General features: G+C 43.7%; 1 protein-coding gene across 3 annotated transcripts in view; it reads left to right on the top strand.

Moving 5' to 3' along the window:
• bean1 (brain expressed, associated with NEDD4, 1) overlaps positions 1 to 18,037 on the top strand; it is a 97,367-nt gene extending 79,330 nt beyond the window's left edge. For all 3 annotated transcript variants that reach the window (XM_059992418.1, XM_059992417.1, XM_059992419.1), the window contains one exon: positions 17,013 to 18,037. In XM_059992418.1, coding sequence (XP_059848401.1) covers positions 17,013 to 17,367 — 355 coding nt within the window. In that variant the 3' untranslated portion in view covers positions 17,368 to 18,037. The remainder of the gene's footprint in view (positions 1 to 17,012) is intronic.
• Positions 18,038 to 23,630: the final 5,593 nt, after the last annotated feature.

The following is a 23,630-nucleotide window of genomic DNA, read 5'->3' as shown; positions in this document are numbered from 1 at the left end:
GTTCAGTTCTGGTCACCTCATTATAGGAAGGATGTAGAAGCTTTAAAGGTGGTTCACAGAAGATTTACCAGGATGCATCAGGATGAGACCACATCTTAAGAGGAAAGGTTAAGTGATCTAGGGCTTTTACAACCTCTCATAGTCCTAGAACACATGCCACGCAACTGAGAAAGCTCGCCAATACCTCTTGATCTATTCACATCACTACTCATGACCTTCTACAGGTGCACTGGAGAGAGATGCTGCATCACTGCCTGGTGCAGAAACTGCACTGTGGCAGACAGGAAGGCTCTACAACGGACTGTCCAATGCAACACTGGCACCAGCCTACCCACCACCAATGACATATACAATGACTTCAAAAAGTATTCTGCCCCCATCAATATTTTCACGTTTTACTGTCTAAATTTCTAAGTTTAAATTAGATTGAAGGAGAAATTTTGAGATAATCTATAAAACGTTGTGCATCATGTTAAATCAAAAGAAAAATTCCAAAACCTGTCAACAATCTACTAGAAATTAAAAACCAAAATTGTGAGACTGAAAAAGTATTTATCCCCTTTGTAGTTACTACACTAACTTTTCTCAGGTGCAATATATTACCTCACCACCTCACCCAATTTGTCGACGTAAAAAGTTGGAGGATCACTTCTTGTTTTCAATTAATTCATAAGAATAAATACACCCCTGCCTCCCCCCCATACATCTGCATGGTCCAACAGTACGGTAGATCTTCAACAGACCAAACCAAAATGAAGACAGAAGAGCATTAAAGGCAAGTCAGGAGAAGAACAAAGCTGGGGAAGGATACAAGACTGTCTAAAAGGCACTGAGCATACCCCAGAGTTCAGTGCAGTGCATCCTGAGATCACAGCCACACTGCCTTGGGTCAGGCCAACCCTCCAAGCTTAGTCACCGGAGAAGAGTGGCACTTGGAAGAGGCTTCTGTGACCCAGCAGTCACTCTGAGAGAGCTGTAGAAGTTCATGGCTCACAACCTCTAAGGCTTTGCACAAAAAGGGTACAGTGCTTATGTAAGAGTGGCAAAGACAAAGCCCTGGCTAAAAACAAAAGACTATCCTTGCCCCTAAAGACTTTGATAAGTGTCACTTAGAAGATATTGTAAAGATGTGGAAGAAGGTCTTGTGGTCTGATGAGTCAAAATTGGTATATGTGGCGTAAATCTAATACAATGCATCAGCCAGGTAACACCATCCCCACTGTAAGGTATGGTGGAGGTAGCAGCATGCTGTGGGGATGCTGTACAGTAGCAGGGACTGGAAATCTGGTCAGGATTGATGGGGAGATGAATGCTGCTAAATAGATCCTGGATAAACACCTGCTTGCCTCTGCCAGAAAGCTTAAACTGGGGAGGAAGTTCATCTTTCAGCAGGACAAAGACCTAAAGCACATTGCCAGAGCAACCATGGAGTGGTTTCAAATGAAGAAAATTGATGTCCTTGAGTGACCCAGTCAGATTCCTGACCTTAACCCAATGGAACATCTCTGGCAAGACCTCAAAATTGCTGTTCCCCACAACTCTCCAACTAACCTGGCACTGCTTGAGCAATTTTGCAAGGAGGAATGGGTAAATCTTGCTCCATCACATTGTGGCATATCCAAAAAGACTACTGGGTGTAATAGCTGTGAGAGGTGGTTCAACTAAGTACTGAGCACAGGGGGATGAATACTTTTCAACTGTTGACATTCCAGTTCTTGAATTTTCGGTTTTTCATGCCTTACAATTTTCCCTGGTTTTTGGGCTCTGCTGTGAAAAAAGGAGCATTTGGTTCACAAATAAAAATTCTCAGTTAAATTGATCTAAATACTCATTTTGTAATATTCATTTATGTGACCAAATAGTTGAGTCTAAATACTTTTACAGGGACGTACATACAGAAAGGTGCTGGAAAAGCGGTGGTAATATCATGAAGGATCCTGCTGACCCTGCTCGTGGACTGTTTGTTCCACTCCCGTCAGGGAGGAGGCCGCGTAGCATCCACACCTGGACCACCAGTCTCAAAAACAGTTACTTTCCCCAAACAGTAAATCTGATCAACACCTCCACCCACTAACCCACCACCACTACTTTATCATTTCCTGTCAGTCACCTGTGCCTAGCATCAATTTACAGACATACAATTGATCTATGTATATAAGCTGTCTTTTATATTTACATTTATAATGTTTATTTTATTTTTATGTTCTTCAAGGTTCGGAGTAAATGTTATTATCAACGTCCATATATGTCACCATGTACAACCCTGAGATTCACTCTCTTGCAGGCATGCTCAGCAAATCTAAAGAAGTGTAGCTATAACAGGATCAATAAAAGCTCACCCAGAGTGCAGAAGTCAATAAAATGTGCAAATGCAAATATAAATAGATAGCAATAAAGAATGAGAACATGAGATAATGAGATAAAGAGTCCTTGAAGTGAAATCTTTGGTTGTGGGAATATTTGAATGAAGGGGCAAGTCAGTGTAGTTGTCCCCTTTAAGTCAAGAGCCTGGTGGTTGAGAAGTAGTAACTGTTCTTGAGCCTGGTGGTGCTCGTGTACCTTCTACCCAATGGCAGCAGCGATGAGAGAGCATGGCCTGGGTGGTGTGGATCTCTGATGATGGGTGGTAATTTCCTACGACAGCGCTTCAAGTAGATGCGCTCAGTGGTTGGGAGGGCTTTGCCCGTGAGGTACTGGGCCAAACCTTTTACCTTTTCGTAAGATTTCTGTTCAAAGGCATTTGCGTTTCCATACCAAGCAGGCCATGATGCAGCTGTTCTACACACTCTCCACTACACACCCACAGAAGTTTGACAATATTCCAGATGTCATGCCAAATCTTTGTAGACTCCTAAGGAAGTCAAGGCACTGCCATACTTTCTTCACAATTGTGCTTGTGTGCTGGGTCCGGGGTGGGCCCTCTGAAATAGTGACACCCAGGAATTTAAAGTTGCTAACCCTCTCCACTTCTGGTCCTCCAATGAGGACTGGCTCATGGACCTCTCCTGAAGTCTGTAATTAGTTCCTTGGTCTTGCCAATATTGAGTGAGAGGTTGTTGATGTAACACTACTCAGCCAGATTTTCTATCTCCCTCCTGTATGCTGATTCATCACCAGCTTTCAATTGGCCCACAACAATGGTGTCATCAGCAACCTTGAATATGGTGTACCCACTGTCTTTATGTTATTGTGAATTTTTTGTACTAAATCAGATCTGGAGTAACAATTATATAATCTCCTTTACACTCGTGTACTGGAAGTGACATTAAGCAAACTTGAATCTTGAAATTGTAATCTTCTCTTTGGAGGGGAGGGGAGGATAGGTGACTTGATAGCGCTGTAACCGTATATTCCATTTAGGAAGCCTCCAAACGGATGGCATAAACATCGATTTTTTCCTCTGGTAGGTTTTTTCCCTCTTCTTCTATTCTCCACTTTGGCCTCTTACCTCTTCTCTTCTCCTCCCCCTGGTGTCCCTCTCCTTCTCTCTCTCCCAAGGTCCACTCTCTTCTCCTCCAAGATCCCTTCACCTCCAGCCCTTTACCTGGTTTCACCTATCACCTTCTACCTTCCCCTTTATATTCTGCCATCTTCTCCCTCCCTTTCCAGTGTTGAGGAATGATCTCAGTCCGAAACATTGACTGTTTACTGCTACATGACCCTAATACAACAAATACTCCATTTACAGTGCTGACAAAAATGCTACCTTTGACTACCACCATCAGGCAGGAGGTATCGGAGCCTCAGCACCACACCGCCAGGTTCAGGAACAGTTCCTGCTGCCATCTGTAAGGGCCTTGCACGTACTCCTGGTGACCGTATGGGGTTTCTCCAGGTTCTCCAGTTTCCCCTCTCAGTCTAAAGGTTGGTAGATTAATTGGTCATTGTAAATTGTCCTGTGATCAAACTAGGATTAAATCAGGGGTTGCTGGGCAGTACGGCTCAAGGGACCAGGGGGGCATATTCCACCCTGTATCTCAATAAATAAATAAAATAAATTATTACCCTACAACCATCAGCCTCTTGAACCGGCGTGGATAACTCCACTCACCACAACTCTGAGCTTCTCACTTTCAAGGAGTCTACATTCTCAGTATTTTTTAATCACACTATTTAATTTCTTTTGCACATTGTTTGTCAGTCTTTGTTTATATGAATGCTGGTAAGAAAATGAATCTCAGGGTTGTACATGGTGACATAACTTACTTTGATAATAAATTTACTTTGACTGCACTGCCTGCCAGTGTTTTTAAATGATTCCATATAATTACACATTTTAATGAGTGCAGTTTTCCTTGAGTTCCTCGCACATTAAAACTCAGTGGCCACTTTATTAGATACACCTGTCCACCTGCTCATTAATGCAAATATCTAATCAGCCAATCATGTGTCAGCAACTCGATGCATAAACGCATGGTCAAGAGGTTCAGTTGTTGTTTAGACCAAACATCAGAATGGGGAAGAAAAGTGATCTAAGTGACTTTGACCATGGAATGATTGTTGGAATGATTGGCTCTGACCATGAAATGATTGTTGGAATGAATGGCTGTGACCATGGAATGATTGCCTTTGACCATGGGAATGATTATTGGAATGATTGTCTTTGACCATGGGAATGATTATTGGAATGATTGGCTTTGACCATGAAATGATTGTTGGAATGATTGTCTTTGACCATGGGAATGATTATTGGAATGATTGTCTTTGACTATGGGAATGATTGTAGGAATGATTGTCTTTGACTATGAAATGATTGTTGGAATGATTGACTTTGACCATGGGAATGATTATTGGAATGATTGTCTTTGACCATGGGAATGATTGTTGGAATGATTGATTTTGACCATGGGAATGATTATTGGAATGATTGTCTTTGACCATGAAATGATTGTTGGAATGATTGATTTTGACCATGGGAATGATTATTGGAATGATTGTCTTTGACCATGGAATGATTGTTGGAATGATTGTCTTTGACCACGGGAATGATTGTTGGAATGATTGACTTTGATCATGGGAATAATTATTGGAATGATTGTCTTTGACCATGGAATGATTGTAGGAATGATTGTCTTTGACCATGAAATGATTGTTGGAATGATTGACTTTGATCATGGGAATAATTATTGGAATGATTGTCTTTGACCATGGAATGATTGTAGGAATGATTGTCTTTGACCATGAAATGATTGTTGGAATGATTGACTTTGACCACGGGAATGATTGTTGGAATGATTGTCTTTGACCATGGGAATGATTGTTGGAATGATTGTCTTTGACCATGGAATGATTGTTGGAATGATTGTCTTTGACCACGGGAATGATTGTTGGAATGATTGACTTTGATCATGGGAATAATTATTGGAATGATTGTCTTTGACCATAGAATGATTGTCTTTGACCATGGAATGATTGTCTTTGACCATGGGAATGATTATTGGAATGATTGTCTTTGACCATGGGAATGATTGTTGGAATGATTGTCTTTGACCATGAAATGATTGTTGGAATGATTGACTTTGACCATGGGAATGATTATTGGAATGATTGTCTTTGACCATGAATTGATTGTTGGAATGATTGACTTTGACCATGGGAATGATAGTTGGAATGATTGTCTTTGACCATGGAATGATTGACTTTGACCATGGGAATGATTATTGGAATGATCGTCTTTGACCACGGGAATGATTGTTGGAAAGATTGACTTTGATCATGGGAATGATTATTGGAATGATTGTCTTTGACCATGGAATGATTGTTGGAATGATTGTCTTTGACCATGGAATGATTGACTTTGACCATGGGAATGATTATTGGAATGACTGTCTTTGACCATGGGAATGATTATTGGAATGATTGACTTTGACCATGGAATGATTGTGTTTGACCATGGAATGATTGTTGGAATGATTGGCTTTGACCATGGGAATGATTATTGGAATGATTGTCTTTGACCATGGAATGATTGTTGGAATGATTGACTTTGACCATGGAATGATTGGCTTTGACCATGGGAATGATTGTTGGAATGATTGACTTTGACCATGGGAATGATTGTCTTTGACCATGGGAATGATTGTTGGAATGATTGACTTTGACCATGGGAATGATTGTTGGAATGATTCGCTCTGACCATGAAATGATTGTTGGAATGAATGGCTGTGACCATGGAATGATTGTCTTTGACCATGGGAATGATTATTGGAATGATCGTCTTTGACCACGGGAATGATTGTTGGAATGATTGACTTTGATCATGGGAATGATTGTTGGAATGATTGACTTTGACCATGGAATGATTGTTGGAATGATTGACTTTGTCCATGGAATGATTGTGTTTGACCATGGAATGATTGTTGGAATGATTGGCTTTGACCATGGGAATGATTATTGGAATGATTGTCTTTGAGCATGGAATGATTGTGTTTGACCATGGAATGATTGTTGGAATGATTGTCTTTGACCATGGGAATGATTATTGGAATGATTGTCTTTGACCATGGAATGATTGTTGGAATGATTGACTTTGACCATGGAATGATTGGCTTTGACCATGGGAATGATTGTTGGAATGATTGACTTTGACCATGGAATGATTGTCTTTGACCATGGGAATGATTGTTGGAATGATTGACTTTGACCATGGGAATGATTGTTGGAATGATTGACTTTGACCATGGGAATGATTGTTGGAATGATTGACTTTGACCATGGGAATGATTATTGGAATGATTGTCTTTGACCATGGGAATGATTGTAGGAATGATTGTCTTTGACCATGAAATGATTGTTGGAATGATTGACTTTGACCATGGGAATGATTGTAGGAATGATTGTCTTTGACCACGGGAATGATTATTGGAATGATTGTCTTTGACCATGGGAATGATTGTTGGAATGATTCGCTCTGACCATGAAATGATTGTTGGAATGAATGGCTGTGACCATGGAATGATTGTCTTTGACCATGGGAATGATTATTGGAATGATTGTCTTTGACCATGGGAATGATTATTGGAATGATTGTCTTTGACCATGGGAATGATTGTAGGAATGATTGTCTTTGACCATGAAATGATTGTTGGAATGATTGACTTTGACCATGGGAATGATTGACTTTGACCATGGGAATGATTATTGGAATGATTGTCTTTGACCATGGGAATGATTGTAGGAATGATTGTCTTTGACCATGAAATGATTGTTGGAATGATTGACTTTGACCATGGGAATGATTGACTTTGACCATGGGAATGATTATTGGAATGATTGTCTTTGACCATGGGAATGATTGTTGGAATGATTGTCTTTGACCATGGGAATGATTATTGGAATGATTGTCTTTGACCATGGGAATGATTATTGGAATGATTGTATTTGACCATGGGAATGATTATTGGGATGATTGTCTTTGACCATGAAATGATTGTCTTTGACCATGGGAATGATTGTAGGAATGATTGTCTTTGACCACGGGAATGATTATTGGAATGATTGTCTTTGACCATGAAATGATTGTTGGAATGATTGACTTTGACCATGGGAATGATTGACTTTGACCATGGGAATGATTATTGGAATGATTGTCTTTGACCATGGGAATGATTGTTGGAATGATTGTCTTTGACCATGGGAATGATTATTGGAATGATTGTCTTTGACCATGGGAATGATTATTGGAATGATTGTATTTGACCATGGGAATGATTATTGGGATGATTGTCTTTGACCATGAAATGATTGTCTTTGACCATGGGAATGATTGTAGGAATGATTGTCTTTGACCACGGGAATGATTATTGGAATGATTGTCTTTGACCATGAAATGATCATTGGAATGATTGTCTTTGACCATGGGAATGATTATTGGAATGATTATCTTTGACCATGGGAATGATTATTGGAATGATTGTCTTTGACCATGAATTGATTGTTGGAATGATTGACTTTGACCATGGAATGATTGTTGGAATGATTGTCTTTGACCATGGAATGATTGACTTTGACCATGGGAATGATTATTGGAATGATTGTCTTTGACCACGGGAATGATTGTTGGAAAGATTGACTTTGATCATGGGAATGATTATTGGAATGATTGTCTTTGACCATGGGAATGATTGTTGGAATGATTGTCTTTGAGCATGGAATGATTGTGTTTGACCATGGAATGATTGTTGGAATGATTGGCTTTGACCATGGGAATGATTATTGGAATGATTGTCTTTGACCATGGAATGATTGTTGGAATGATTGACTTTGACCATGGAATGATTGGCTTTGACCATGGAATGATTGTCTTTGACCATGGGAATGATTGTTGGAATGATTGTCTTTGACCATGGGAATGATTGTTGGAATGATTGACTTTGACCATGGAATGATTGTCTTTGACCATGGGAATGATTGTTGGAATGATTGACTTTGACCATGGGAATGATTGTTGGAATGATTGACTTTGACCATGGAATGATTGTCTTTGACCATGGGAATGATTGTTGGAATGATTGACTTTGACCATGGAAGGATTGTCTTTGACCATGGGAATGATTGTTGGAATGATTGACTTTGACCATGGGAATGATTGTCTTTGACCATGGAATGATTGTGTTTGACCATGGAATGATTGTTGGAATGATTGACTTTGACCATGGAATGATTGACTTTGACCATGGAATGATTGTCTTTGACCATGGGAATGATGGTTGGAATGATTTACTTTGACCATGGGAATGATTGTTGGAATGATTGACTTTGACCATGGAATGATTGTCTTTGACCATGGAATGATTGTGTTTGACCATGGAATGATTGTTGGAATGATTGACTTTGACCATGGAATGATTGACTTTGACCATGGAATGATTGTCTTTGACCATGGGAATGATTGTTGGAATGATTGACTTTGACCATGGGAATGATTGTCTTTGACCATGGGAATGATTGTTGGAATGATTGACTTTGACCATGGAATGATTGACTTTGACCATGGAATGATTGTCTTTGACCATGGGAATGATTGTTGGAATGATTGACTTTGACCATGAAATGATTGTTGGAATGATTGGCTTTGACCATGGGAATGACTGTTGGAATGATTGACTTTGACCATGGAATGATTGTCTTTGACCATGGGAATGATTGTTGGAATGATTGACTTTGACCATGGAATGATTGTCTTTGACCATAGAAAGATTGACTTTGACCATGGAATGATTGTTGACCATGGAAGGAGTATCTCAGAAACTGATGATATCCTGGGATTTTCACACAATACAGTCTGTAGAGTTTACAGAGAATGGTGTGAGAAAAAAACAAAGGATATCCAGTGAGTAGCAGTTCTGTTGGTGAAAACGCTTTGTTAGTGAGAGAGGTCAGAGGAGAATGGTCAGACTGATTCAAGTTCAAACAAGAGAAAATCTGCAGATGCTGGATCCAAGCAACACACACAAAATGCTGGAGGAACTCAACAGGCTGGGCGGCAACTATGGAAAAGAGTACAGTCGACGTTTTGGGCTGAGACCCTTCAACAGGGCTGGAGAAAAAAAGATGATTAGATTTAAAAGGTGGGGGAGAGGAGAGAGAAACACAAGGTGAAACTGGGAGTTGGGGCTGAAGTAAAGAGCTGGGAAGTTGATTGGTGAAAGAGATACAGGGCTGGAGAAGGGGAGTCTGATAGGAGAGAGCAGAAGGCCATGGAAGAAAGAAAAGGGGGGAGGGGTACCAGTGGGAGGTGATGGGAAGGCACGGTGATAAGGTGAGAGAGGGAAAAAGGGATGGGGAGGGAAGTGCATTACCAGAAGTCTGAGAAATCGATGTTCATGCCATCAAGTTGGAGACTACTTAGATGGAATATAAGGTGTTCCTCCACCTGTGTGTGGCCTCAGCACAACTGTAGAGGTGGCCGTGGATGGACATACCAGAATGGGAATGGGAAGTGGAACTAAAATGGATTGTCACTGGGCGATCCTGCTTCTTCCAGCAGACGGAGCACAGGCTCTTGGTGATGTGGTCTCCCAAGCTGCATTGGGTCTCACCGATACACAGGAGGCCACACCAGGAGCACACCCCAACAGATTCACAAGGGAGGTGTCACCTCATCTGGAAGCTGACGGGAAGGTGACGGTAACTCAGATGACCACGCGTTACAACAGTGGTGTGCAGAAAAGCATCTCTAAACACAAGACGTTGAACCAGCAGCAGAAGAGCATACACTAAGTGACCAGTTTATTAGGTGCATCATTATGTTGTATGACATAGCCAATCAAAGCAAATCAATAAAACCCAGGATTTCGGCCTGAAACGTCGTCACTACCTCCTCCCATAGATGCTGTCTGGCCTGCTGAGTTCTGCCAGCATTTTGTGTTTTTATTTATTTCCAGCATCTGCAGATTCACTCACTTTGCCGAAGCAAATCAATTTTAGTTATCATTCAAACCATACATAGATACAGCTGAACGAGACAGCTTTCCTCTGGGGCCAGATGCAAACATTCAAAAATAGCAAGTACCATTATTCAAAATACCGAGCAAAGAAACATATTCACTCAAAAGAAAACATATATAGTCCAAGACCCTGAGTGACAGTGGCCAGCAATCGATGGTACAGACACATGCAATCCATCGTCTTCCCACGACCATGATTGTTCTTGGCAAATGTTCCTACAGAAGTGGTTTGCCATTGCCTTCTGCTGGGCAATGTCTTTACAAGACGGGTGACCCCTGCCATTATTAATACTCTTCAGAGATTGTCTGCCTGGTGTCAGTGGTCACATGACCAGGACTTGTGATAAGCGCCAGCTGCTCATAAGACCATCCATCACCTGCTCCCAGGCTTCATGTGACCCTGATCGGGGTGGAGGGGCTAAACAGGTGCTATGCCTTGCTCAGGGGTGCCTGCAGGCTAGTTGAGGGAAGGAGTGCCTGACACCTCCTTTGGTAGAGACAAATCTCCACCCCATCACCCATATTAAGTACAGGAGGTGTCTAATAAAGTGGCCACTGAGTGTATGCATACTTAGATAATAAATTTACTTTTATCTGCAATCTGCAATTGCAATTTTGTCTGCAATCTCTTGCCTGTGTTTGTAAAAGATTTAGATTATTATTTTAATGAGTGAAGTTTATCCCTGGATTCCTAGCCCATTCAAAGTTCTAAGTAAGTTTATTATCAAAGTGCATATGTATCATCATATACAAACCTGAGAATCATTTTCAGAATCAGAATCAGGTTTAATATCAGCGGCATGTGTTATGCAATTTGTTAACCTTGGGCAGCCGTGCAATGCAATACATGATAATATAGAAAAAAAACCTGAATTATAGTATGTATATATAATAAATAAGTAGTGCAGAAACAGAAATTTTAAAAAGTAGAGGTGTAATGCTCATGGGTTCAATGTTCATTCATAAATCAGATGGCAGAGGGGAAGAAGCTGTTCCTGAATCGCTGAGTATGTGCATTCAGGCATCTGTACCTTCTCTCTGATGGTAGCAATGAGAAGGTGCATATCCTGGGTGATTGGGGTCCTTAACGATGGACGCTGCCTTTCTGAGACACCACTCCTTGAAGATGTCTTGGATACTATGGAGACTGGTACCCATGATGGAGCTGACTAATTTTACAACTTTCTGCAGCTTACTTCGATCCTGTGCGGTAGCCTCCCCACCGCCCCCATACCAGACGGTGATGCAGCCTGTCAGAATGCTCTCCATGGTACTTACATAGAAATTTTTGAGTGTTTTAGGTGACAAACCGAATCTTCTCAATCCCCTAATGAAATTAGCTGCTGCCTTGCCTTCATTACAGCTTCATCCATATGTCAAGTCCAGGTTAGGGCCCTCAGAGATGTTAACACCCAAGGAATTGAAATTGCTCACTCTCTCCTCTTCTGATCCCTGTATGACGACTGATATGTGTTTCCTCGTCTTACCCTTTCTGAAGTCCACAATCAGCTCTTTGGTCTGACTGACAATGAGTGTAAGGTTACTGCAATCACTGTAAGTACAGGAAATGCAACAGAAACAATGAATTCCTCAGCAGAGTGGGGTAAAAGTGAAACCTGCGACCTGGTCTTTGATGGGAGCTGGCTGGGAATAGAAGTCATTGGCTTGTTTTCTCCTTAGCGACAGTTACTCGTGCTACAATGAGGTCGTGAAGTTTGCAATATTAATGTAAATCAACTGCAAACCAGCCCTAGCTAAAAGCTGCAACACGTCAAAACAAACGCTAAACAGAAACCACATGAGGATGCGGGAGTTGCTTCTGCTGGGAGCGGGGGTTAGTAAACAGTGACACTTATTCATTGCAAGTCGCAAGAGGGCAGATCTATTTTTAAACATGGTGCATTAGAGTGAGCTGGAACATGATTCCCAAAAGGGCAGTGGAAACAGGTTGCAAGGTCTTTGGAAAGGGAGTAAAAGATGAAGTAACGGGAATTCTCCGAGTTAAATTTGTAAAGCTGTTTTATTATTGTCACATACACTGAGGTACAGTGGAAAACTTGTGTTTTGCACGCTGTCTAAGCAGATCATCTCATTACTACAGTGCATGAGGTAGTACAAAGGAAGGTGACAAGAGTGCAGAAAAAAATGTCTGGTGACTCGCTTTGTAAAGTCAGAATTGAAGACAGAATACAGGCTGAAGTAAATTTATTATCAAAATATGTGTATGTCACCATTTACTAGCTTGAGATTCATTTTTCAAAGTTTCTAAGTGCATTTATTATCAAAGTTTGCATATGGTGTACAACGCTGAGATTCGCCGGCAGCCACAAAACAAAGAAACGCCATGGAACGTGTTGAAAGAGAACATCAAACACCCAACATGTGAAGAAAGGAACAAATCGCACAAGCAGCAAAAATATGTGCAAGTAACACACAGAGTATTGAAGGTCAAAGCGCAGAATCTCTGCAACGGTCCAGGCGCCACAGCCACTGAGTCAGTCCAGTTTAGTGAGGTGTTGATGACTGCAGGCCTCAGCCGCAGAGCCAGTTCCATGCAGAAATGGTTCAATCACATCACGCAAGTAGCAAAAACGAAGAGCAACCAGAAACACACGGGACGCAAACCACGAAGTCCCTCCAAAAACTGCGGAGCGCGTTCAGCACTGAGAATGTTAAACATCAAACTGCAGAGACCCCCCCCCCAAAAAAAAAGTCCTGCAGCCGCGAGTCGTGCCGAGGCATTGAACCTGCATCTTCCTCCGGCAGCAGTGAGATAGAAACCGTTCAAACCCAGTGAGCACTTCCGCTCTGACCCTCGTCAATTTCCATCTAGCTCAACGTCCTAACCAAGGGTTCACCGTCCACCATTAGGAAACTCTGCTCTCAACCTCGCCGACTTCCCCAGGAGACAGCAACAGCACTAGGTCGCTCAGTCAGCCCAAAAATACATTGTCAAAATGGAAATTACAGACTGCGATCAATTGCATACCTAAAAAAGAAACAGAAGTAGTTTCGTCAGCTGTCTGCAGGATCGGCACTGGCTCCATTTTATCCATGAAATAATTTTTTTAAACTGGCACTCACAGGAGAGTAAAGAAATACAACAGAGTTTGTGAAAGCCATACAAGATTCAAAAATTAAAAATCATTTGTTATCAAAGAATGTATTCATTCCTCATTTGTAAGGCCAGTGATGTTGTGGGGGTGGAACTGGACTCTCTGACGGTGGTGTCTGAAAAGAGGGTGCTGTCCAAGTTGCATGCCATCTTGGACAATGACTCCCATCCACTCCATAATGTACTGGTTAGGCACAGGAGTACATTCAGCCAGGGACTCATTCCACTGAGATGTAACACTGAGTGTCATAGGAAATCATTCTTACCTGTGGCCATCAAACTTTACAACTCCTCCCTCGGAGTGTCAGACACCCTGAGCCGATAGGCTGGTCCTGGACTTATTTCCACTTGGCATGATTAACTTATTATTATTTAATTATTTATGGTTTTATATTGCAATATTTCTTCACTATTCTTGGTTTGTGTGGCTGTAACAAAACCCAGTTTCCCTCGGGATCAATAAAGTATGTTTGTCTGTCTATCTGTATGTATAAGTTATACAACCTTGAGATCTGCTTGCTCACAGGTAGCCACAAAGCAAGAAACCCGAAAGAATCCAATTAAAGAAATAAAAGTATAAAAATAATGATAGACCAAGACTCAGTGCACAAGAGAAATAAACAAATTTAAGTGAACAACAACAGCATTCCAAACCAAAGTTGAGTCCTCAGATCTGAACCCTGCAGTAGGCCCAAAACCTCATTTATCAGTTTGTCATATTATGGAGCATGGAACACAGCAGCCAGGGCAGTATTCATTGCCTTAGCATGATGAAGAATCAAATGATTCTTGAAAGAACTGAGAATGAAACAGTGGAACAGCGAAAGGCTCCACGCCCCGGAGAGAGGAGCAAAGATCGCGGAAAGTGAGTGAAATCGGCTCTCGCCTCCAATCTGGGCCAGCACTTAAACAGTCGAAAGAGAAAATCATACCTCACACTAGAACCCAGCTGCAGCGAAGGACTCAGATTCTGTCATCCAGCCCGCAGCCACCCTCAAGCTCTTCACACTAGCGAAGACTGACAAACAGCCAATTTGCAAAAGAAGACATATTGTGCAAGTAGAAAAAGTAAATAAATAATTCTGAGAACATGAGTTGCAGAGTCCTTGAAAGTGAGTCTGTAGGTTATAGGGTCAGTTCAGGATTGTGGTGAGTGAAGTTACCCTCACTGGTTCCGAAGCCTGATGGTTGAGGGATAATAACTGTTCCTGAACCTGCTGATGTGGACATAAAGCTCCTGTACCTCTTGCCCAATGGTAATAGTGAGAAGAGAGCATGGCCTGGATGGTGGGGGTCTATGATAATGGACGCTGCTTTCTCTGCAGTGTGGCAGGATTTTTAGAAGCATGGAGGAACAAAGGGGTCTAGGGGTCTATGTCCTGAAGGATGATAAAGTTGTTAACAAGGTATATGATGTTTTAGCCCTCATTAGTCACAGAATTAAGTTCGAGAACTGTGAGGTATTGTTACAGCTTGATAAAAACCCTGGTGAAAACACACTTGGAATATTGCATTTAGATCTAGTCACTTCATTATAGGAAGGATATGGAAGCTTTAAAGAAGGTGCAGAGAAGAATTATGCTGCCTGGATTAGAGAGCACGTTTTACAAGGAAAGGTAAAGTGAGCTAGGGCTGTTTGCTGTGGAGTGAAGGAGGATGAGAGGTGACTTGATAGAAGTTTATACAATGGTAAGAGGCATAGATAGAGTGGACAGCCAGGGACATTTTCCCAGGGTGGAAGTGGCTAGTACAAAGGGACATAACTTTAAGGTGATTGGAGGGGAGCTCTGAGGAGATGTCAGACGTAGGTTTCTTACGGAGTCGTGGGTGCATGGAACACGCTGCAGGAATGGTGGCAGAGGGAGATACATTGGGTTTCATTTAAGAAACTCTTAGATAGGCACATGGATGATAGCAAATGGAGGGCCATGTGGAAGGGGGGAGAAGATTGATTTTGGAGTAGGTTAAAAGTTCAGCACAACATTGTGGGCTGAAGGGCCTGTACTGTGCCATAGTTGTATAAATTCTATCAGATCACCCTTCACCCTCTTCGCACTCCAGCAAAAGCAACCCAATGTTGTCCAACCTGTCCTTATGGCTGATCCAGGCAGCATCCTGACCTTCTGCACCTGTCCAAAGCCTCCTCATCCTTCCTGTAGTGGAACTGAAACTCTGAGTGAGTTTCAGGAGTGTTTGCACCTTCCTGGATACCTTCACTGCACCTCCTCCGTAGCTGTTACACTTTATTCAGCACCCCCTTGTCCTAACTCGATCCGCCGTGTAATGGTCTGATCGGTGTGCAAGACAGGTTTTTCACTGTCGTGTGACAATAATAATATTAATAGTAATAATAACTTATTTATAAGGAACATTTCATAAAATGATGTCATTCAAAGTGCTTTACAATGGCATAAAGTGCAACCATAAAAGTAAAAGACAAAAAAGATGTTAGTTAAAAGCAAGGTTAAATCGGTTTTGAGCTGATGTTTAGAAATGTCAGCTGAGTCTGTGTCCCCTTGGTATTGAATTCCAATTTAGGAGCTTAGCTCTCAAAAAGGCTGAGCTGCCAGTCATCTTTCAAGGGAAATTGTTCAACTTTAAGAGAACAGCGGAAAAAGATCAGAGAGCTCGAGCAGGATTATAAAACAAAAATGACTCTGCGATGCGCTCTGCTCCCAGCCATAAAGAGCTTTAGAAACAAGAGAACTTAAAGATCAATTCTAAAAGATACAGGAAGCCAATGCAGAGTAGCTAGTACAGGAGGGATATGTCCCATCATCCTGGTGTTAGTTAGAAGTCTAGCAGTGGTGTTCTGAATGAGTTGAAGTTAGACAATAGACAATAGAAGTTTGGCCAGTAAAAAGGGCATTGCAGTCATCTCATCTGCTCGATATAAAGATTTTTCAGAATCAGATTTACTATCCCTGAGGTTTGTTATGAATTACGTTGTTTTGTGGCAGCAGTACAGTGTAACACATAAAATATACCAAGTGCATTTATTATCAAAGTATGTATACTGTACACAACCTTGAGATTTGTCTCTTTACAGGCAGCCACAAAACAAAGAAACATAATAGAATCCATTAAAAACAGATTGTAGAAGAAATACGATAAATTATAATCAATACTTACAAATTAAGTTAGTACAAAAAATGCAAAAAAAAATTGTGAGGTAGTATTAAAAACACAAAATGCTGGCAGAACTCAGCAGGCCAGACAGCCTCTATGGGAGGAGGTAGTGAGGACGTTCCAGGTTGAAACCCTTCACCGGGAGTCATGAGGTAGTAGTAATGTGTTCATGGTCCATTCAGAAATCTAAAATCAATAAAACACTTCTAATTTCAATAAATAGCTGAAAGGTGGCTTCCTGATTTTGCACCCCTGTCAGGTGCCCCCTCGGCCTGTTTGTCTAATGTCTCACATCTAAACTGCTGTCCTTCTCTCTCCAGCTATGAAGACTGTGTCCGTGACACGGGGCCAGGAATGTACCTCCCAGAGGATGACCCTCCGCCGTACTCCTTGACCGACCCCTGGCAAAGACGTGATCCGACCCCCCGACTCCCCTCCGAGCAGGAACCCTCCGTCCTGGAGAGCGGAGGCTGCACGGACGGTCCGGCAACGGCCCCGGAGAGCCAGCAGGAAGCCGTCTCGTCCGTCTCCACCGCCTCGTTGCCATCGGATCAGGCCCCGCCTTACGAGCGAGTGGCTCGGCGCGGGCGTGACGTGGCACTCCCGATGATCCCACAGGCCGAACTGAAGGAGACAGCCGGGGAGGGCAGATCCCTCGCCCGCACGATCGTGTGATGGGGAGCCTCGGGCGCGGCTTGGGGGCAGAGGCAGCACGACCTGTCGCCCACACCCTTCTTATAAAAAATGCCTAGCCTCCTCGCCCTCAGCCAGCCCTTGACCCTCACTCCCATTGGCACAGGGAGCATAGAGGAGCCTCGTGTGTGTGTGTATGTGTGTGTGTGTGTGAGTGTGACCGGAGGGTCAGGAAATTGTGTCTACCCTGTCTGCTTACACTGAGGGAGGAACCCTGCACCTTGCACCTGGAGGTGATGGCAAGTTCATGGGTTCAAGTCCTGCCCCAGGGACCTGAGGGAAATAATCTGTCCTGGGCAGGAAGAAGGGAGAAGCATTAAACGAGCCCCCACCCCCCCTTCCTCGGCACTGCGTAAGGAAGAGCAGGGAAACCCTGCCCTGTGCCCTGATTAATATTTCCCATTAAAACTAATTATTTGCTATGAGATGTACTTTATTTATCTGAGATGTACTATTCTGAAGTTGGCGGGATACTATAGAGACGGGTCCTTTAATGACGTGCTTAAAGTATACTCTTCTGTCTGACATTGATGTTTTGTGACAGTTCCCTTCTTATGACAACCCCGGTATGGCAGAAGAGAGCAGTTATAAATGGACTTGGATATCGCATTGTGTTATGTGCAGTATATAGGACAGAATAAAGATACGATTTGTGCAAGTGCCTGTGTGTATCTTTGGACAAAGTGTGTCAGCGTGGACTGGAGATTGGCACCTGCACAGAAATTTCAAGTTTAAGTGTTTAATTGTCCTTCGACCGTGCATGATTACCCATGAATACAGCAAACAAAATAACGTTCCTTCAGGGCCAAGTGTGAAATACAATGTCAACAGTCAAACACAGCACCAAACACATATAGCACATATTTTTAATGTCTTCGATATACACATACAACAAACCACACCACCCAACAGGCCCTCTGGTCCAATGAGTCACACCACCCAGCAATCCCCCTGTTTAACCCAGCCTAATCACAGGACAATTTACAATGACCAATCAACCTCCTGGCTGGTTTGTCTTTGGACTGCGAGAGGAGATCGGAGCACCCCAAGGTCACAGGGAAAATGTACAAACTCCTTTTATGTGGTACCGGAACTGAACTCTGAACTCTGGGATGCCCCCAGCTGTAAAAGAATCTCACTAACCGTTATGCTACCGTGCTGCCCTTCAGCATCCGTGAGTTCCTCCGGTACCCTGTGCGTAACGCACAATGTTCCCAGCAAGTCCTGCCGAAGGGTCTCGGCCCGAAACATCTGCTGTACTCTTTTCCATAGATGCTGCCTGGCCTGCTGAGTTCCTCCAGCATTTTGTGTGTGTTGCTCTGGGTTTCCAGCATCTGTGGAATCTCTTGCCTTTATGAGAATGTTGCCATGACTCAAAGGCCTGACGTTTTGGAAGAGGTTGGGCAGTCTCAGGTTTTATCTCTCAGAGCGTAGTAGAATGAGTGGTGTCTTTATAGCAAGTCCAGGCACATAGTTGGAATGATTGCACTCGGTAGTTAACAACACTTAAAAGACACTTGGACAAGTACAAGAACACAAGGGATTCTGTGGATGCTGGAAATCCAGAGCAACACACAAGATGCTGGAGGAACTCAGCAGGTCAGGCAGCATCTATGGAAAGGAATAAACAGTCAACGTTTCAGGCCAAGACCCTTCATCAGTACTGGAGAGGAAGGGGAAGAAGACAGAAGCTTCTTGTGTTATAATTGTATGTTTTTATTCAGGCAGTAGGGACCCAGGATTTATGTGTGAAAGTTAAATTTTGTTAATAACTAGTCTCAGTAACAGTGAACTGGAAGACAGTCAGACTGTTGTAAATTAATCTGGAGAGGGTACAAGAAAGTTTTAGGAAGCGTACACACAAAATGCTGGAGATCAGGCAGCAGCTGTGGAAATGAATAAACAGTCGACGATTTGGGCCAAGACCCTTCTTCAGGACTGGAAAAGGAAAGAGGAGGGGCACCAGGGGTATGTGATAGGCAGGTGAGGAGAAGAAGTAAGAGGGCGGAGTGGAGAATAGAAGAAGAGGGAAGGATGAGGGAAAAATTACCATTACCAGCCCTGATAAACAGTCTTGGCCTGAACTGTTGACTGTTGATTCATTTCCATAGGTGCTGCCTGACCTGATGAACTTGTATGGATAGGAAAGGTTTGGAGCAGGGTTCCCAGTCTTTTTTATACCATGGACCCCTACCATTAACGGAGCGGTCCGTTGGTTCCTGGTTTAGAGAGATATGGACCAATCACAGGCAAGTGGGACTACCTTATATAGACATCTACATCTACATCCAGAGCAACACACAAGATGCTGCAGGAACTCAGCAGGTCAGGCAGCATCTGTGGAGGGAATAGGACGGTGAATGTCTTGGATTGAGAACCTCCACCTGGACTGAAAGGCAGAGCGTTGTAAAAATGTGGAGGGAAAGAGCGAAGCAAGGGAAAATAGGTAATGGGTGGATCCAGGCGAGGAGGGGTGACAGGTAGATGGTGGAGGGGAGAGTGGGAATAGTGTCAGAGACTGGGAGATGATGGGTGGATCCAGGTGAGGAGGGGTGACAGGTAGATGGTGGAGGGGAGAGTGGGAATAGTGTCAGAGACTGGGAGATGATGGGTGGATCCAGGTGAGGAGGGGTGACAGGTAGATGGTGGAGGGGAGAGTGGGAATAGTGTCAGAGACTGGGAGATGATGGGTGGATCCAGGTGAGGAGGGGTGACAGGTAGATGGTGGAGGGGAGAGTGGGAATAGTGTCAGAGACTGGGAGATGATGGGTGGATCCAGGTGAGGAGGGGTGACAGGTAGATGGTGGAGGGGAGAGTGGGAATAGTGTCAGAGACTGGGAGATGATGGGTGGATCCAGGTGAGGAGGGGTGACAGGTAGATGGTGGAGGGGAGAGTGGGAATAGTGTCAGAGACTGGGAGATGATGTTGTGGATCCAGGTGAGGAGGGGTGACAGGTAGATGGTGGAGGGGAGAGTGGGAATAGTGTCAGAGACTGGGAGATGATGGGTGGATCCAGGTGAGGAGGGGTGACAGGTAGATGGTGGAGGGGAGAGTGGGAATAGTGACAGAGACTGGGAGATGATGGGTGGATCCAGGTGAGGAGGGGTGACAGGTAGATGGTGGAGGGGAGAGTGGGAATAGTGTCAGAGACTGGGAGATGATGGGTGGATCCAGGTGAGGAGGGGTGACAGGTAGATGGTGGAGGGGAGAGTGGGAATAGTGTCAGAGACTAGGAGATGATGGGTGGATCCAGGTGAGGAGGGGTGACAGGTAGATGGTGGAGGGGAGAGTGGGAATAGTGTCAGAGACTGGGAGATGATGTTGTGGATCCAGGTGAGGAGGGGTGACAGGTAGATGGTGGAGGGGAGAGTGGGAATAGTGTCAGAGACTGGGAGATGATGGGTGGATCCAGGTGAGGAGGGGTGACAGGTAGATGGTGGAGGGGAGAGTGGGAATAGTGACAGAGACTGGGAGATGATGGGTGGATCCAGGTGAGGAGGGGTGACAGGTAGATGGTGGAGGGGAGAGTGGGAATAGTGTCAGAGACTGGGAGATGATGGGTGGATCCAGGTGAGGAGGGGTGACAGGTAGATGGTGGAGGGGAGAGTGGGAATAGTGTCAGAGACTGGGAGATGATGGGTGGATCCAGGTGAGGAGGGGTGACAGGTAGATGGTGGAAGGGAGAGTGGGAATAGTGACAGAGACTGGGAGATGATGGGTGGATCCAGGTGAGGAGGGGTGACAGGTAGATGGTGGAGGGGAGAGTGGGAATAGTGACAGAGACTGGGAGGTGGAGGTGACAAAGGAGTGGAGACAGTGGGATCTGATAAGAGAGGGAGTTGGAGCATGGAACCAAGTGAGGGAGATGGGGAGGACAGATGGAACAGTGTGGGGGGGGGGTCCCAGTGGACAGGGTGTGTGGATGAAGGGCCAATGGTGTAGTTGGGAGGGGAAGAAATTGGGTGATGGGAAAGTGAAAAGTTGGTCAGGTAGGGAGAGAGAAGGGACAGAGGGGTGACAGTGACCAGAGGTTGGAGAATCCAACACTTGTGTCATCAGGTCACAGACAACAGTGGCAAAAAGTGAGCTGCAGCCTCCCTGGTTTGCAGTTAGCCTCATGCTGGAAGTAGAGGAGGTTGCAGGCACACTGTACAGCAGGTGTGTGTGGAAATGGGGAGGGGGGACGGGAACCGAAAGCGACCGGCAAACTCGGACCATCCGACGGCCACAGTGGACAAAGCAATTGATTTAATAACCATTAGTCTGCCTCGTGTTCAGTGCCAAATTCAGCAAAAAGAAATTCCGCTATAAAATTATTACCCCCTGTCCTGTAATGGTGTCTCTTCAGTCGAAGTTCTCCCACAAGTGAAAAACAGACGTTTGGATTGGAACATAAAACACAGTGCTGCCCTTTGGCCCATGAAGTTGTGCTGACCTTTTACTGCAGGATCAATCTAACCCACCTCTCTTACATACCCTCCAATTTTCTATCATCTGTGTGCCTGTCTTTCTTAAATTTAGGAGTAAAGAGGTCTTTCTGCAGCTGTACAGGGCCCTGGTGAGACCCCACCTGGAGTATTGTGTGCAGTTTTGGTCTCCAAATTTGAGGAAGCACATTCTTGCTATTGAGGGAGTGCAGCATAGGTTCACGAGGTTAATTCCCGGAATGGCGGGACTGTCATATGTTGAAAGATTGGAGAGACTGGGCTTGTATACACTGGAATTTAGAAGGATGAGAGGGGATCTGATTGAGACATATAAGATGATTAAGGGATTGGACACACTGGAGGCAGGAAGCATGTTCCCGCTGATGGGTGAGTCCACAGTTTAAGAATAAGGGGAAGGCCATTTAGAACAGAGATGCGGAAAAACTTTTTCACCCAGAGAGTAGTGGATATGTGGAATGCTCTGCCCCAGAAGGCAGTGGAGGCCAAGTCTCTGGATGCATTCAAGACAGAGTTAGATAGAGCTCTTATAGATAATGGGGAGAGAGCAGGAATGGGGTACTGATTGTGTATGATCAGCCATGATCACAGTGAATGGTGGTGCTGGCTAGAAGGGCCAAATGGCCTACACCTGCACCTACTGTCTATTGTCCCAGATGTATCTGCTTCGGCCACCACCCGTGGCAGGGCGTTCCATACACCTACCATTCTAAACAGAAACCTACCTCTGACATCCCCCCCTATATTTTCCCCCAATCACCTTAAAATTATACCCCTTCATATCAGTCATTTCCATCTGGGGAGAAAGTCTCTCACTATCCACTTAAACTACTCCTCTTACCATCTTGTATACTTTTATCAAGTGACCTCTCATCTTCCTCCACTCCAAGGAGAAAAGCCCAAGTTCGCTCAGCCTATCCTTGCAAGAGATGCTCTCGAATCCAGGTAGCATCCTGGTAAATCTCCTCTGCACTCTCACCAAAGCTTCCAAATCCTTCCTAAAATCGTGTGACCAAAACTTAGCTCAATATTCCAAGTGTAGTCTAACCAGGAATAGAGTCATAAAGAAGTATTGTACAGAAACAGGCCATTCAGCCCATCTAGTCCTCGCCAAATCCATTTAATTTGCCTACTCCCATCGACCTGCACCTGGACCATAACCCTCCATATCCGTACTATCCATGTACCTATCCAAACTTCCTTTAAATGTTGAATTTGAGCTTGCATGGACCACTTACGCTGGCAGCTCATTCCACAATCTCATTACCCTCCGAGTGAAGAAATTTCCCTTGATGTTCCTCTTAAACTTCTCACCTTTCACCCGACCTCAATGGAAAAAGCCAGCTTGTATTTATCCTACCTATACCCCTCATGGTTTTTGTATACCTCTATCTTCAATGAATGAAGAATGAAGTCCTAATCTTTTCAATCTTTCCTTATTAACTCAGGTCCTCCAGACCTGGCAAAATACTTGTTAATTTTCTCTGCACTCTTTCAAACTTGTTTATGTCTTTTCTGTAGGTAGGTGTCCAAAAACTGCACACAATACTCCAAATTAGACCTCAGCAATGTCTTGTACAACTTCAACATAACATCCGATCTCCTGCACTCAGTACATTGATTTGTGAAGACCAATGTGCCAAAAGTTTCTTTATGACCCTCTCTACCTGTGATGCCACTTTAAACGAGCTAAACACCTGTTTTCCCAGGTCCTTTTGTGCTCCTCGGTGCCTTACTGTGTAATACCTACTCTGGTTGGTCTGACTGAAGTGCAAAACCTCACACTTGTCTTCATTACA

This window comes from Hypanus sabinus, chromosome 17 (assembly GCF_030144855.1).
Source record: "Hypanus sabinus isolate sHypSab1 chromosome 17, sHypSab1.hap1, whole genome shotgun sequence".
Classification (NCBI taxonomy): Eukaryota; Metazoa; Chordata; class Chondrichthyes; order Myliobatiformes; family Dasyatidae; genus Hypanus; species Hypanus sabinus.
Note: the sequence above shows the minus strand (reverse complement) of the source record. Positions and strands in the feature narration are given on the sequence as shown.